General features: G+C 47.3%; 1 protein-coding gene across 9 annotated transcripts in view; it reads right to left on the minus strand.

Annotated features, from left to right (window-relative positions):
* Positions 1-1362: 1362 nt before the first annotated feature.
* LSS (lanosterol synthase) overlaps positions 1363-16767 on the minus strand; it is a 42593-nt gene continuing 27188 nt past the window's right edge. For 3 of the 9 annotated variants that reach the window (XM_067739731.1, XM_067739738.1, XM_067739730.1), the window contains exons 18-22: positions 6383-6448; positions 5895-6074; positions 5132-5302; positions 4163-4298; positions 1363-3638 (exon numbers count right to left, since the gene is read on the minus strand). In XM_067739731.1, coding sequence (XP_067595832.1) covers positions 3507-3638; positions 4163-4298; positions 5132-5302; positions 5895-6074; positions 6383-6448 — 685 coding nt within the window. In that variant the 3' untranslated portion in view covers positions 1363-3506. The other 6 variants (XM_067739737.1, XM_067739734.1, XM_067739733.1 and 3 more) reach the window with 5 other exon arrangements.

The following is a 16767-nucleotide window of genomic DNA, read 5'->3' on the forward strand; positions in this document are numbered from 1 at the left end:
TGAAGATCGGCTTCCACCCAGTATCTCTTTCCCACACCTAAACAACTGAACGTTTCTCGTAAGGCAAGGCTGCTGGACGATTCCTTCAGCGCTGGTTTGTCTGGAAAAGGTCCACTCTGCCTTCATTTCTGTTTTCTTTGAATATGGAATTTAAGTTTCAACACTTTGAAGACGTCATTCCGGCATGTCTGTTCCTGATGAGAAGTCGCTTGTCATCCTTGTCTTTGCTCACCAGTACATAACATGCCTGTTTCGTTTGCTTTTAAGATTTATTCATCCTTGGTCTTCATCAGATTATCATGAGCCTTGAAGTGGGTTTTGGTGGGGTTTTTGGTCTGTCTGCTGAGGTTCATGGATCTGTGGGCTTACATGTCTTGTATTTGGGAAAATTTCAGCCATGGTTTCTTCCAATGTTTTTCTGCCTGCCTTCCACCCTCCCTCCTGCTTTTCTAGGTCTCAGATGACACGTGTTGGACCACTCAGTATTATCCAACAGGCCACTGAAGCTCTGTTTGATGTTTTAAGTCTTCTGGCCACCGTCAGGCCGCTTCAACGCTCACCTATTCCTAGAGGGCCCTAGGGCAAGCCCTGCTCCCCTACCTTCCCAAGAACCAGGGGCATCAGGGAACACGAGGTCTCAGGCTCGCTGCATCCTGCACAAGAGGCCTGGCCGTGGGACAGGCATCAGAGGCTGCCTAAAGCAGCTGTCCTCTACCATGTGCAGCACGGGTCTCAAATGGCCCCTGGGGCACCACTGCCCTGGGAGGAAAGCTGCAAGTCACATACCAATAATAGTAGAAACTATTGGTTGAATTATTTTCCCTGAAGAAAACAAGTAACTCTGAAGTTATCGCTATCACCCTAATCCTGAGTGAGGAAAGAGGGTTTTCAAAACAGCACCAGAAATTCCAAGTGAAAATGCCAGGCACATGTCTTTGAGGGGAGCCCAAGGTCAAGACATGCTGCCCCAGTGCCCCTAGTAAGTTTACCGAGCTCTTCGGAGCTGTGTCTTCAGCTTCCTACGGCTGCCACTTGCGAGGGCGGTTCTTGTGAATTCTGCTGTGACCAGATGCCTTGTGGAGAGGCGCAGCCCAGACGCCCCCTTCCCACAATCAGTGAGAAAGCTGAGCACTGACTTTGGAGGCCAACAACAGCAAGAGAATCAAGGCCCTGGCAGGTACCTCATGTGTGACATCCCTGCCAGTCCCCTCTAACTTTCTTGCCTTTGTGTCCCCTTGTCTTGTGTTTCTAACCTTATAAATAAAACTTCACATTGCAGATGGAGAGATGAAAATAAATCAAGCTGACCAATTAACCTATAATTAGTTGCTGAGAGTTGAGAGAAGAATGAGGAAGCAACAGTTGATTGTATCAATTGTTCAAACATTTTTATTGTCTGAATAAAATTTAAATCTACACATCAACATTGGTTATGTTCAGTAAGGAAAGTATTTTCTTGGAGATAAGTTTCCATTGTGAGTTAAGCATTTCCAGTTAGAGAATCCCTCAAAGGGTCAGATCTGAAGTTTACATCCTGCTGAACAACGAAAGCTAACCTGGCTCCAGAGAAAGCTTCCCAGCACAACATTCAAAACTTGCTCCTGATAACCAAAAATAAAACAACTTGAATTCAAGACACGTTAACCATTCTCCCAGGACAGATAACTTGACTTTTAATCAGGTTGAGGCAAATATTTTCCCCTCAAATAACTAGAGGTGCATCCTGCTTATCTTGGAACAATTTCTCTTGTTCCCTGAGACTGAGGGGTGGTGGTCCAACATGGGGCACGAGGGACCCCAATCTATGACGGTTTCCAGGATGAAACAAAACACATGCACGACAAGCCTCTGCCTAAGGGGCTCAAATGTCTGTGTATTAAGGTAGCTGGTAAGATAGGTGACCTTCCATAATGTTTCAGTGTAACAGTTGATTTTCATTTCTTTCCCGGAAGCTTTATGTTTCGTCCAGTGATCTGATCATGGCTGGGCAGTGACCGCTGCAAGAAGCAGACCGTTGGAAATCACCGTCTGTGCTGCTGGTGCAAGAGCAACCCTGACAGATCTCAAAGGGGCCCAGCGCAGCTTCCTCAGCAAAATAAACCCTAGTTTAAAAACGTCTGGGGCAAGTGCTGACATCCAACTAGTACCAGCTGAACACCCGCTACGTTCCACAGTGTGGCAGCCGGTGGAGCCAGCAGGACCTGCCAGCGTGTACACGCGCCCAGGCCCTGCGGGGCTCAGAGCAGATAGAGCACCACCTGGGGCAGGAGGGCAGTGGGGGGCAGCTCAGGCAAAGGCTGGACGCAGGCGAGCCCCGGGCAGAGTCAGGGAGAGCGCTCGGGGGCCACGAGAGCTGCGGAAGCAAGGCCACGTGGTGCAAACCTCGGAGAGCACCCTAAGGGTCTGGGCAGGGATGGCGGGAGCAGGGGGGCACCCAGGCGTCTCTCTGGCTGTCAGAGGGAGGGTGGTGCACTGGGGCCGTGCAGCCAGGGCAGCCGTCAGACAGGGAGAGGCACAGAGGAACAGCAGAAGGAGAAGGCCCTGGGGGGGACGAGAAGCAGGTGGGCCCCTGGGGCGACACCAGGCCTGGGTTTGACCCTCATCGACGCTCTCAGTGACCCTCACAGCCACACTCCTGCTCATCCTCGTAGGTCAGAGGCAATTCCAGGGTTTGGATTTTCCATCCTGAGCCCCAAGTCCACACACGCTAAGCCAGACGGGTTTAGAAGCCAGAGGGGAATTCAGAGGCTCGCCACCTGAGAGGCAGCACCCTGGAAATGTGACCCTCCCTGCAGCTTGGAGCACAAAGGGGGGCGAGGGGTGTCCCCAACACACATCAGGGTCCCACTGCTGCGTGGCCATTAACAACCCCTCACCCTTCCTCACGCTCGGCCTCCCATCTGTCACTACAAGACGACTGCCACCTCTGAGGTAGCGATGCTGGCGCCCCACGGGGCGGCTGAGCCATGACGCGGCGCTGGTGAGCTCGAGACCCGGGGCAGGCCGGCCTGCGGCGTCTGGTCCCCGATCCTCACTGAGCCTGAGCCGCCACGGTGAACAGGCAGGCCCAGCCTCTCCTGCCAGGCCGTTGCAGGCGGCTGTCCCATCCCTCAGCCAGAGACAGAGACAGGAAGAGCCGGTCCTCGAGGGCCCGAGGCAGGACGCGGACGAGGCACAGCTGCTCCGCTCCTGAGGACTCAGTCACTGGTCAGGAAAGCCCTCCCAGCCCCGCGCCCACAGAGGGGACACGTACCACGCCAGGCGGTACCACGCAGCGCACTGTGCTTTACCCACCCTCACGGCTCACCCTGTTCCTTCCCTCTCCCGAGCTCGACCAACTGTTCTCAGAACTAACGCTATGCTGAAAATCAAGTCTGAAGGCACCAGCCCTGCCCGTGCCACAGGCCCAGGCTCAGTGCTTCTGCCGAAGCGGGCAGGGAGGGGGCTGCCTCGGCCCCTCTGAGATGCCCCAGCCTCGCCTGGAACTCGCATGACCAGACGTGCTCTCAAGGGTGGCCGGCGAGGGCGCTCTCGGGGTGCAGGCGGGAGAAGCGCCCAAGGGCCCAGATGGGGAAGACGTTTCTGTAGCTCGTGTAGCTGATGGCACAGGACTTGTTGAAGACCCCAGCGATGTTGTCCTGAAAGGACACAGGGAATGAACACAACGTCTCCACCAGGTGGCTGGACAGCTCCCTGAACCGGGACCCTGGCTGGAGGGCTGGCCGGCTGACCTCAGCAGGCGGGGCCTACCACCACCCCAGCTCTCGGACCCCAGGCCCTGCAACAAACCCTGCAGCCCGGGCCACCAGCCCCTCGCAGCCCCACCAACCCCGGACTCATCCAAGGCGGGGCCAGCCTCACGTGACCTCGTGACCCCATGCCCTTCCACACTTCCTTCTGAGTGAGGGGCTGTCAGGATCAGCCCAAGGGTGTCCTGGCCCGTGGGCTTCTCCCCCGCCAGCTCCTTCCCCGACGCCACCAGCCCTGCCACCAAGCCAGTGCTTCAGCTGCAAACGGCCCAGGCCTTCAGGCCCCGCCACCATCACAGACCTGCTTCCAACACAGGCCACTCACCGGTGGTGTTTGTGACTCTCAGATCCCCAAGGTGAAAGCCCACCCGCGGCCCCATGAAGGACGTGGGGCCAGCTGCACCCACCCGTACCTGGGGCCAGGTGCAGCCCCATGAAGGACGTGGGGCCAGGTGCGCTCCCACTCGTACCTGGGGCCAGTCGCCATTGGGCAGCTGCTTTCCAAGCAGGTAGCTGACTCCTCTCTCCAGGGCCACTACGTCAGGGTGCCTGCAGGGAGACGGGCACTGAACACTCCCACCACCACTCTGCATAAGCACCCCTCTGGCTGCAGACAGACCTGCGTCCTCACCCTCACGCAGCCAAGCGCAGGGACAAGGATGTGAAACGCTGCACGATGACAGAGAGACCCGAACTGCCAGACCCACCAGTAACAGTCAGCCCACCAGACACCCCGAGGAGCAGCAAACGCCACCGGGGCAGAGGCGAGCGGGCAGGAGGGCAGCCCACGCGTGGCCGGGCGAGCAGTCCCTGCCACGAGGGGCTGCTCTTCTGTCCACCCGGCCACTGGTCTTCAGGGCCCTCTGAGGGCCGCCGAAGCCACATGTGCTAAGCTTGCTCGTCCCGGCCTGATGAGACACCAGAAGGCTCGATGGCTCAGGACAGAGCTCAGCCTGCCCGCTCCTGCCCACACTACCTGGCCTTCCTTTGAGGGGGCTTTAGGGAGATTTCCTAGGGGCCCCAAACCCAACAGGGCAGCACAGACTGGGACACCGTGTGCACGTCTGCGTGCACACGTCTGCGTGTGTGTGTTGTGCACACGTGCCTGAGCACGTGTGTGGCTTCGGGCCGGCTGCGGACATAGAGCAGGTGCTGCCACACCTCACGCTGCTGACGGCCCTGCTCCCCTGGCTGTTCCTGTTGGGGGGCCTCTTTGCAGGACCTGCCACCTCGCCCTGGGAGCCTGTTGAGGGGGCCCCGCAGGCCTCGCATCCTCCCACTGCTGCACTCGGAGCTCAGCTGCCGTGCCCGCCCAGGCTGCCGGCTCACCGCCCTTCCTTCGCCCAGCCCCGCGGCTCTGGGAGAGGCCTTGTCGCCCCCACCTGACGGCCATCAGCCCCATCAGGGCCCAGCACGTGTTGTGGATCTGGGACCGGGTGCTCTGCACGTAGCGCCGCTGCTCACAGGACTCGAAGTCCTCCCCCCAGCCTCCATCTGCCATCTGTCGGGACAGCAGGAAGTCGCAGGCCTGGGAGACCTCTGCACAGGCAGCCCTGCAGAGACCAGCAAGACACGAGACACCATCATGCCGGGCGAAGTCCCTGCCCCCCTTCTCGCCCTGGCCAGGCCCCTCAGGGTCACAGAGAGGGATGCGTGGGCCCCCGCACTCAGGCCCAGCCCACCGTGGGACGTGAAGGGGGACAGAGGCGCTGGCACCGCAGGGCTCTTGGAAGGTAAAGGGAGATGCCGTGCATCTGCAGATGGCCTCCTGGACGTGACCCACCAGCAAAGCAGCCCTCGGGGAGGTGTCTGGAGACAGCTGACCCGAGGCCTCCTCCCTTCTCTCAGCCAGTGTCCTGGCCTCGGGCTGCTCCAGCTCGTACTTGGGTGTGGGGCTTGGGTATGGGCGGGCTAGCTGGGGGAGGGCAGAGGGCCAGAGGCTTCCCTCCCCCACAAGAGCCCGGAGGCTGCGCAGAGCAGTGAGGCACAGTGGCTCATACATTTTCTGGTATCCTGATCTTATCTCACAGTTTAAAAACATTTAAGAACACCCCGAAAATCAAACAACAAAGGGAGAAACGCCCCCAGCAGAGTGTCATGCTGAGAAGACCCCCATCCCGCCAAGGTGGGAATGCCCACACTCACCCGTCGCGGTAAGTGTGCCCCATGCAGGCGAAGGCTTCCAGCCCAAAGTAGGTGCCGTAGGTGAAGCACACCCCCCAGGAGCTGGAGGGAGAAGGGGACGGCGCCCGGCCCCTGAGTCCTCGTTCACAGCGGGCGCAGGGTCTCCCTCCAGCATGGGGGTGGACGGGGGGCTGCAGCTGTCTTCAGGAAAAGCATCCACAAGGCCTCAGCACTAAGGCAGACCTACCCAACCTGGCCTCCGTGGGCGGCTCCATGTGCTGGATCCAAAGCCGGGTGAGAACGGACCCAAAGCCAGAGGAGGGGTAGAGCCGCCAGGCCACCGCGCCCTTCCAACGCCCTCAGCCACGCTACCTGAGCAGCACGCTGAGCAGTCACCACCGGGGGAGGCTGGGCATTCAGAAAGGAGCAAGGCCCACCAGGAACATGTCCAGAAACCCCTGGGCAGCACAAGCACCCCACACGCATCTGCACCCACAGGCATCACTCACCCTTCCCAGGAGCCATCAGGCCTCTGCTTCTGCCGACAGAACTGCAGGCCCCGCTCGAGGGTCTCCCTGGAACACAGCAGGATGAACATGCCCAATGAACAGTGCAGCAAAACAGCAACTTACCTGCTACCCCCATTCCCCCCACTCTACGGCCTCAAAAGAACGAGCATGGTCTTCCTTAAAAATACGTAAAAACAAACAGTTCAGGGAGGAGATACAAGGTCGAAGAAGCAGCGATTACAGGCCACAGGAGGGGAACAAAGTGGCAGTGAAAAGAAGAAATTAAGGAGAGGAAAACCTCAGGGACGAACCCACATTAGAAGCAGCTACAAACAGGATCGATATCACCGAAAACAAGGTCAGTGACACAGGCTTGAGTAAATCACATAAACGAAAATTTTAAAATAAACAAAAAATGAGAGAGAAAATACATTCAGAGGACAAAGAAGATCCATCGCAGGTCTACCTGGTACTTCCAAAGAAGACCTGGTTCTCTGAAAGGACTAGAGGTGAAGGTATGAATACAGCCTTTAGCGTGATCCGCCCCCCTCACGCTCACTCGCCTCCAGGCACCCAGCCTGTGTCATCCCTCTCGGGCGGCAGCCCCTTGTCCTGTTTGTAGCCAGCTGATCCCTGCACAGCTGATGGTCGCTGCTTCCAGCTCCCACCTGGCTGGCAGACAGACTCCCTGGCTCTACTGTCCCTCCCTTGCTGGTTCTCATGGAGCCGCCATACAGAAGCCCACGTGGCAGGAAACTAAGGGTGGCTCCAGCCAACGGTCATCAAGGAAATGGGGCCTGAGGCTGACAATCCGCAAGGGATGGAAACCTGCCAACAACCACACACGCCTGGGGCAGCCCTCAGTCAATGCTCAGGTAAGGCCCCAGCCCTGGCCAGCATCCTGACTGCAACCCGGGGAAATCCCGAAGCAGAGGGCCCAGCTCAGCCACGCCTGGACTCCTGACCCACAGAAACTGCGAGGTGATACACGTGTGCTGTTTTAAGCCACCAACTCAGCAAGACATGTTAATACAAAGAATGGAAGTACAAACAAACAACATTAGCAACAGAAAGAGCGGTATGACTATAGCTTTAGTGGAAATTAAAGAGTAAAGAAAAGATAAGAAAAATTCATGCAATACATTTGAAAACTTAGACAATGTGTAAAAATTACTCAGAAAATTAACGTATTGAAACTGCCTCAAGAATAAAGAGCCTGAATAGTCCTACAACTACTAAAGATATACGTAAAAAGCATAAACTTTGCCCAGAAAAAGAACTCCAAGTCTAGACATTTTGTAAGTGAATTCTACTAAATTATCAAGAACAATCATTCTAACCTTACACAAACTCTCCTAGGAAATAGAAAGAGGAAGGAACACTTTCCCTAGTTCATTTTGGGAACTCAGCATAAGCTTCTCAACAAACCAGACAAGAACGATATGGTAAAAATTTCAGGCTGTTCATTAATGGGCACAGATGCAAAACTCTAAATTAAATATTGGAAACTACATACAGTAGAGATATACCAATACTAAGTGAGGTTTATCCAGAAATGCAAAGGTGTTTTAACATTAGAAAAATCTACAATAATTATCTACAATATTAACAGATAAAGGAGATGAATGTATAATCATCTCAATAGAGATAGAAAAATCATTTGCTAAAATACAACACCTATTCACAACAGAGAGAAAAAACAACTTAGCAAACTAGGAAGAGAAAAGAGCTTTGTTAACCTGAAAAGGGATAATTACCAAAAACCTACAGGAGATGTCATTCTTTTTTTTTTTTTCATCCACATCACACAGCTTGTGGGACCTTAGTTCCCTGACCAGGGACTGAACCCAGGCCCCCAGCAGTGGAAGTGCAGAGTCCTAACCACTGGACCACCAGGGAATTCCCAAATGTCATTCTTAATGGAGAAATATTAGAAGCATTCCCCTTTAAAATCAGGAAATATGACAAAGATGGCACTATTACCACTTCTGCTAAGCAGAATACTGAAGTCTTAGCCAGGGCAATGAGACAAGAAAATAAACTATAGGCCTATGGATTGAAAGGAAAAATATGTCATTTACAAGTGATATGACTGTCTACAGAGAAAACCCAAAAGAATCTACCAGCAATTAATTAGAATAAAAAGAGTTACCCAGATGGATTCGCTGGTGAATTCTACCAAACATCTAAGGAAGAAATTGTACCAACTCTACAATCTCTTCCAAAGAACAGAAACAGAGGGAATTTTGCCTAACTCATTCGATGAGGACAGCATACCAAAAACAGACAAAGACATTATGAGAAAGGAAAACTAGGGATAAATATCTCTCAGTAGCACAGATATAAAAAGTCCTCAATAAAATGTTAGCAAATCAAATCCAACAATGTATAAGAAGAATTACATATCACAAACAAGTGGGATCTATCCCAGGTATGAAAGGCTGGTTGAATATTCAAAAATCAATTAATGCAATCTATCAAATCAACTTCTTTTCTAAAGAAGAAAAAAAAAATCACATGATCATATCAATAGCTGTAGAAGAAATATTTGACAAAATCTAACACCTATTCATGATTAAAAAAAAAAAAACTTTCAGCAAACTAGGAACAGAGGGGAAGTTCCTCAACTTGAAAAAGAGCAGCCACAAAAAACCCACAGCTAACATCATACTTAATGGTGAGAAAAACTAGACGCTTTCCTGCTGAATCAGGAACAAGAATGTCTACCCTCACCACTTGTATTCAACTTCATACTGGGAGTCCTAGCTAATGCAATAAGATAAGACAAGGAAATAAAAGGTATACATATTGGGGAAGAAGAAATAAAACTGTCTTTGTTCACAGATTACATGGTTATCTATGTAGAAAATCCCAAAGAACCGACCAAAAAACTCCTGGAACTACTGAGCAATTACAGCAACGTTGCAGGATAGAAGGTTAATATACAAAAGACAACTGTTTTCCTACCAGCAATGAACAATTAGATTCTGAAATTAAAATCACAATACCAATTATGTTAGCACCAAAAAAAATTTTAAGTACTTAGGTATAAATCTAAAAATATATATACAAGATCTATAAGAGGGAAACTATAAAATTATGATAAAAGAATCAAAAGATCTTCCCAACTTGATCTATATATTCAACACAATCTCAATCAAAATTTCAGCAAATCATTTCATAGATATCAACAGATTCCAAAGTTTTATGCAGAGGCAAAAGAAACAGAATAGAAAACACACTATTTAAGGGGAATAAAGTTGGAAAACTGACACTACCCGACTTCAAGACTTACTGTAAAGCTACGGTCATCAGGACTGTGTGGTATCAGTGAAAGAATACACAGATAGATCAATGGAGAATAGAGAGCCCAGAAACAGACCCACACAAATACTGTCAAGTAACCATTGGCAAAGGAGCAAAGGCAATCCAATGGAGAAAGGAGAGTCTCTGACAAATGGTAATGGAACACCGAACAGCACATAAAACATAAATAAATCTAGATACAGACCTTACACCATTCACAAAAATTAACTCAGAATGAATCACAGATTTTTGTCTTTTCATGTAAAACACAAGACTATAAAACTCCTAGAACATAACATAGGAGAAACTCTAGGTGACCTTGGGTTTGGTGAAAACTTTTTAGATATAACACTCCAATCACAATCTATGAAAGAAAACACTGATAGGCTGTACTTCATTAAAATGAAAAACTCCGGCTCTGCAGAAGACATTGTCGACAGAATGAAAATGTAAGGAGCTCTTTTGCCCCTTTCCTGTTTGCCCATTTCTGTTGCCCTCAAGCCTTACAGAAATGAGGTCACTAGGTGACATTTAACCTAACTCCTGACTCACGCTCTACTGGATGCACACCGTGCCTTGCCTAACCTGTCGGTCCTTTCCCTAGACGAAAAGAAGTAGGAATTAAGAACCGAGCAGTTAAAGAGTGACTAGCTGTCTGCCCCCAGCAGCCCCCTTAGCAATCCTGCAGGCAGGCCGTGTGGGCAAGACAACATCTGAAGAAAGCTCATGAGGAGTCAGCCAGCCTGCACGCAAGGAGAGGACACAGAGCTTGACCTCCTGCCTTGATGGTTCACTGAGATTCTTTCCCCTTTTCCCCTTTAAAACCTGTCAGGGCTGAGCAGAATCTCTGGAGTTGATTCGGGGGACATGAACCCACCTTCTCCCCACATTGCCAGCCTTCTGATTAAAGCAACCTTTCCTTTCTTACAACACTTGCCTCTCAAGTATTGGCTTTTGAGCGGAGAGCAGCCAGACCTGAGCTTGCCACAGACTGAGAGAAAATCTTTGTAAAATACATGGCTGACAAAGGGTTGCTATTTAAAATATACAAGGTACTTCTAAAACTCAACAATAAGACAACAACCCAAATTTAAAATGTGCAAAAGATCTGAATACACACCTCACCAAAGATATACACATGGCAAATAGATACATGAAAAGATGTTCAGCATTATACATCATTAGGAAGTCACAAATTAAAACAATGAGATATCACTACACACCTATCGGAATGGCCAAAACCCGGAACACTGACAGCACCAAATGCTGGCGAGGCTGTGGAGCAACAGGAACCCTCATCACTGCTGGTGGGAACGCAGAATGGTGCAGCCGCTTTGGAAGACAGTTTGGTGGTTTCTTACAAAACTAATATATTCTTACCATATGAGCCAACCATATGCTCTTTGGTATTTACTGAAATGAGCTGAAAACATGTCCACACAAAAACCTGCACAGGAGTAATTATAGCAGGTTTATTCATAATGCTAAAACTTGGAAGCAACCAAGATGTCCTTCAATAGGCAATGGATAAACAAACTGGTACATGAAGATATGAAGAAACTTTACATGCATATTACTAAGTGAAAGAAGCCAGTCTGAAAAGGCTACAGACTGTATGATTCTAACCATATGACATACTGGAGTGGTTCCCAGGGGATGGGTGAGGGGGGAGGATGAATAGGCGGATCATGGAGGATTTTAAGAGCAGTGAAACTATTCTGCATGATAGAGTAATGATGGACACATGTTGTATACATGTGTCAAAACCCATGGAACGTACAACACAAAGAGTGAATCTGAACGTAAACTATGGACTTTGGATGATAATAATGTATCAACATTGGCTCATCAATTGTATTTAAAAAGTACCAAATTAATGCAAGATATTAATAACAAGGGAAATGGGGTGGGAGGGGGAGCGAAATGGCTGAACAGGAATTCCCTGTGCCATCTTTCTGTAAACCTAAAACTGCTCTATAAGACAAAGTGTATTAATTTTTTTAAGTTTAACAGATTGTCTAGCTATAAGATCAATATCAAAATCAACTGGAGAGGCTCCTGGATGGATGGCAGAGCCGGCAGCACCGGGAACCCCTCTCCCGCCTGGGCAACTACTGCACTGGCAGAATGTGCCCAATGTAACTATTCTGGAAGTCTGCAGTCTGCTGAAGGCTTGCAACTTCCAGGGGAAGGTTTGGAGGGTTAAACTGCTCTCAGCTCTTAGCACAGGAACAGCTACCCATCCCCCACCCCAGGACCCAGGAGGCAGCTGTGCGTGTGTCCCTGGAGCATCTTGCAGGACCTAGGGTGGGCAAAAAGGACCCTGTCCTCCAAAAACTGGGAATCGGCTCTGAACGATGCTTCTGCTCACAGAGGAGCAGGCAGAGGGGCAGGAGGCCACGGCTGTTGCACCTGCCCCCAACTGTTCCAGCCCCTGCCCTTCTGGCGGAAGTGACTTCCAGGGGATTTAAATGCTATTCACAGTAGCATTACTCACAATGGCTAAAATGTGGAAGCAACCTAAGGGTCTATCATAGATGAACAGATAAGCAAAATATGGTTCATCCATACAATGGAATATTATTCGGCTTTTAAATGGAATGAAGTACTAATAATACCTGCTATAACATGCATGAACCTTGAGGATATTACTCTCAGCGAAATAAGCCAGACACAAAAAGACAAATATTATATGATTCCACTTACACATGGTACTTAGAGTAGTCAAAATCATAGAGACAGAAAATAGAATAGTGGTTGCCAGGGGCTGGGAAGAGTGGGGAAATGGGAGTTATTGTTCAATGGGTATCTGTTTTACAAGATGAAAAGAGTTATGGGGATGGGTGGTGGTGATGGTTGCACAACAATGTGAATGTGAATGTATTTAACACCACTGGATTGCACACTTAAAAATGGCTAAGATAGTAAATTTTATGTTACATGTATTTTAACACAAGAAAAAAAAAATCAGTAGCATGAGAATCCATGAGTCCACACTAACAAATAAGCAAATAAGTAAACAGGGGCAAAGAAAAGTTTTTAATAGAACACCAACTAATACATATGAAAGGACTGACAATTTTGCAATCGTTATATGAACAACTGATGCAAGCAAGAATCATCATCAGGTGCTGAAACGAATGGGTAGAAGTATGATGAGAAACAGGATATTTACATAGTTTAAAATTATCTCCCTGAGAGGGCAGACAGGAGAAGCAAGAAGAACTACAATCCTGCAGCCTGTGGAACAAAAACCACATACACAGAAAGACAGACAAGATGAAAAGGCAGAGGACTATGTACCAGAGGAAGGAACAAGATAAAACCCCAGAAAAACGACTAAATGAAGTGGAGATAGGCAACCTTCCAGAAAAAGAATTCAGAATAATGATAGTGAAGATGATCCAGGACCTCGGAAAAAGAATGGAGGAAAAGATCGAGAAGATGCAAGAAATGTTTAACAAAGACCTAGAAGAATTAAAGAACAAACAAACAGAGAAGAACAATACAATAACTGAAATGAAAATTACACTAGAAGGAATCAATAGCAGAATAACTGAGGCAGAAGAACAGATAAGTGACCTGGAAGACAGAATGGTGGAATTCACTGCTGCAGAACAGAATAAAGAAAAAAGATGAAAAGAAATGAAGACAGCCTAAGAGACCTCTGGGACAACATTAAACGCAACAACATTCGCATTATAGGGGTCCCAGAAGGAGAAGAGAGAGAGAAAGGACCCGAGGAAATATCTGAAGACATTAGAGTCAGAAACTTCCCTAACATGGGAATGGAAATAGCTACTCAAGTCCAGGAAGTGCAGAGAGTCCCATACAGTATAAACCCAAGGAGAAACATGCCGAGACACATAGTAATCAAATTGGCAGAAATTAAAGACAAAGAAAAATTAGTGAAAGCAGCAAGGGAAAAACGACAAATAACATACAAGGGAACTCCCATAAGGTTAACAGCTGATTTCTCAGCAGAAACTCTACAAGCCAGAAGGGAGTGGCATGATATACTTAAAGTGAGGGAAGGGAAGAACCTACAACCAAGATTACTCTACCCGGCAAGGATCTCATTTAGATTCGATGGAGAAATCAGAAGCTTTACAGACAAGCAAAAGCTAAGAGAATTCAGCACCACCAAACCAGCTCTACAACAAATGTTAAAGGAACTTCTCTAAGTGGGAAACACAAGAGAAGAAAAGGACCTACAAAAACAAACTGAAAACAATTAAGAAAATGGTCACAGGAACATACATATCGATAATTACCTTAAACGTGAATGGATTAAATGCTCTAACCAAAAGACACAGGCTTGCTGAATGGATACAAAAACAAGACTCATCTATATGCTGTTTATAAGAGATGCACTTCAGACCTGGGGACACATACAGACTGAAAGTGAGGGGATGGAAAAAGATATTCCATGCAAATGGAAATCAAAAGAAAGCTGGAGTAGCAGTACTCATGTCAGATAAAATAGACTTTAAAATAAAGAATGTTACAAGAGACAAGGAAGGACACTACATAATGATCAAGGAATCAATCCAAGAAGAAGATATAACAATTATAAATATATATGCACCCAACAAAGGAGCACCTCAATACATAAGGCAACTGCTAACAGCTATAAAAGAGAAAATCAACTGTAACCCAATAATAGTGGGGGACTTTAACACCTCACTTACACCAATGGACCGATCATCCAAAATGAAAATAAATAAGGAAACAGAAGCTTTAAATGACACAACAGACCAAACAGATTTAATTGATATTTATAGCACATTCCATCCAAAAACAGCAGATTACACTTTCTTCTCAAGCGCGCACGGAACATTCTCCAGGATAGATCACATCTTGGGTCACAAATCAAGCCTCAGTATATTTAAGAAAATTGAAATCATATCAAGCATCTTTTCTGACCACAATGCTATGAGATTAGAAATGAATTACAGGGAAAAAATGTAAAAAACACAAACACATGGAGGCTAAACAGTATGTTACTAAATAACCAAGAGATCACTGAAGAAATCAAACGGGAAATCAAAAAATACCTAGAGACAAACGACAATGAAAACACGACAATCCAAAACCTTTGGGATGCAGCAAAAGCAGTTCTAAGAGGGAATTTTATAGCTATACAAGCCTATCTCCAGAAACAAGAAAAATCTCAAAAAAACTAACTAACCTTACACCTAAAGGAACTAGAGAAAGAAGAACAAACAAAACCCAAAGTTAGCAGAAGGAAAGAAATTGTAAAGATCAGAGCAGAAATAAATGAAATAGAAACAAAGAAAACAATAGCAAAGATCAATAAAACTAAAACCTGGTTCTTTAAGAAGATAAACAAAATTGATAAACCATTAGCCAGACTCATCAAGAAAAAGAGGGAGAGGACTCAAATCAATAAAATTAGAAATGAAAAAGGAGAAGTTACAACAGACACCGCAGAAATAGAAAGCATCCTAAGAGACTACAAGCAACTCTATGCCAATAAAATGGACAACCTGGAAGAAATGGACAAATTCTTAGAGAGGTATAACCTTCCAAGACTGAACCAGGAAGAAATAGAAAATATGAACAGACCAATTACAAGTGATGAAATTGAAACTGTGATTAAAAATCTTCCAACAAACAAATGTCCAGGACCAGATGGCTTCACAGGTGAATTCTATCAAACATTTAGATAAGAGCTAACACCCATCCTTCTCAAACTCTTCCAAAAAACTGCAGAGGAAGGAACACTCCCAAACTCATTCTATGAGGCCGCCATCACCCTGATGCCAAAACCAGACAAAGATACTACAAAAAAAGTAAATTACAGACCAATATCACTGATGAATATAGATGCAAAAATCCTCAACAAAATACTAGTAAACAGAATCCAACAACACATTCAAAGGATCATACACCATGATCAAGTGGGATTTATCCCAGGGATGCAAGGATTCTTCAACATACGCAAATCAATCAGTGTGATACACCATATTAACAAATTGAAGAATAAAAACCATATGATCATCTCAATAGATGCAGAAAAATCTTTTGACAAAATTCAACACCCATTTATGATAAAAACTCTACAGGGGGCTTCCCTGGTGGCGCAGTGGTTGGGAGTCCACCTGCCGATGCAGGGGACGCGGGTTAGTGCCCCGGTTCGGGAAGATCCCACATGCCGCAGAGTGGCTGGGCCTGTGAGCCATGGCTGCTGAGCCTGTGCGTCCGGAGCCTGTGCTCCGCAACGGGAGAGGCCACAACAGTGAGAGGCCCGCGTACCGAAAAAAAAAAAAAAAAGCTCTACAGAAAGTGCACATAGAGGAAACCTACCTCAACATAATAAAGGCCATATATGACAAACCCACAGTAAACATCATTCTCAATGGTGAAAAACTGAAAGCATTTCCTCTAAGATCAGGAACAAGACAAGGATGTCCACTCTCACCACTATTATTCAACATAGTTTTGGAAGTCCTAGCCATGGCAATCAGAGAAGAAAAAGAAATAAAAGGAATACAAATTGGAAAAGAAGTAAAACTGTCACTGTTTGCAGATGACATGATATTATACATAAAGAACCCTAGGGCTTCCCTGGTGGCGCAGTGGTTGAGAGTCCGCCTGCCGATGCAGGGGACACGGGTTCGTGCCCCGGTCCGGGAAGATCCCACATGTCGCGGAGTGGCTGGGCCCGTGAGCCATGGCCGCTGAGCCTGCGCATCTGGAGCCTGTGCTCCTCAATGGGAGAGGCCACAACAGTGAGAGGCCCACGTACCACAAAAAAAAAAAAAAAAAAAAAAAGAACCCTAAAAATGCCACCAGAAAACTACTAGAGCTAATCAATGAATTTGGTAAAGTTGCAGGATACAAAATTAATGCACAGATATCTCTTGCATTCCTATACACTAATGATGAAAAATCTGAAAGAGAAATTAAGGAAACATTCCCATTTACCATTGCAACAAAAAGAATAAAATACCTAGGAATAAACCTACCTAGGGAGACAAAAGACCTGTATGCAGAAAACTGTAAGACACTGATGAAAGAAATTAAAGATGATACCAACAGATGGAGAGGTATAC

The sequence above is a fragment of the Pseudorca crassidens genome, chromosome 5, assembly GCF_039906515.1.
Source record: "Pseudorca crassidens isolate mPseCra1 chromosome 5, mPseCra1.hap1, whole genome shotgun sequence".
In the NCBI taxonomy this organism is placed as follows: Eukaryota; Metazoa; Chordata; class Mammalia; order Artiodactyla; family Delphinidae; genus Pseudorca; species Pseudorca crassidens.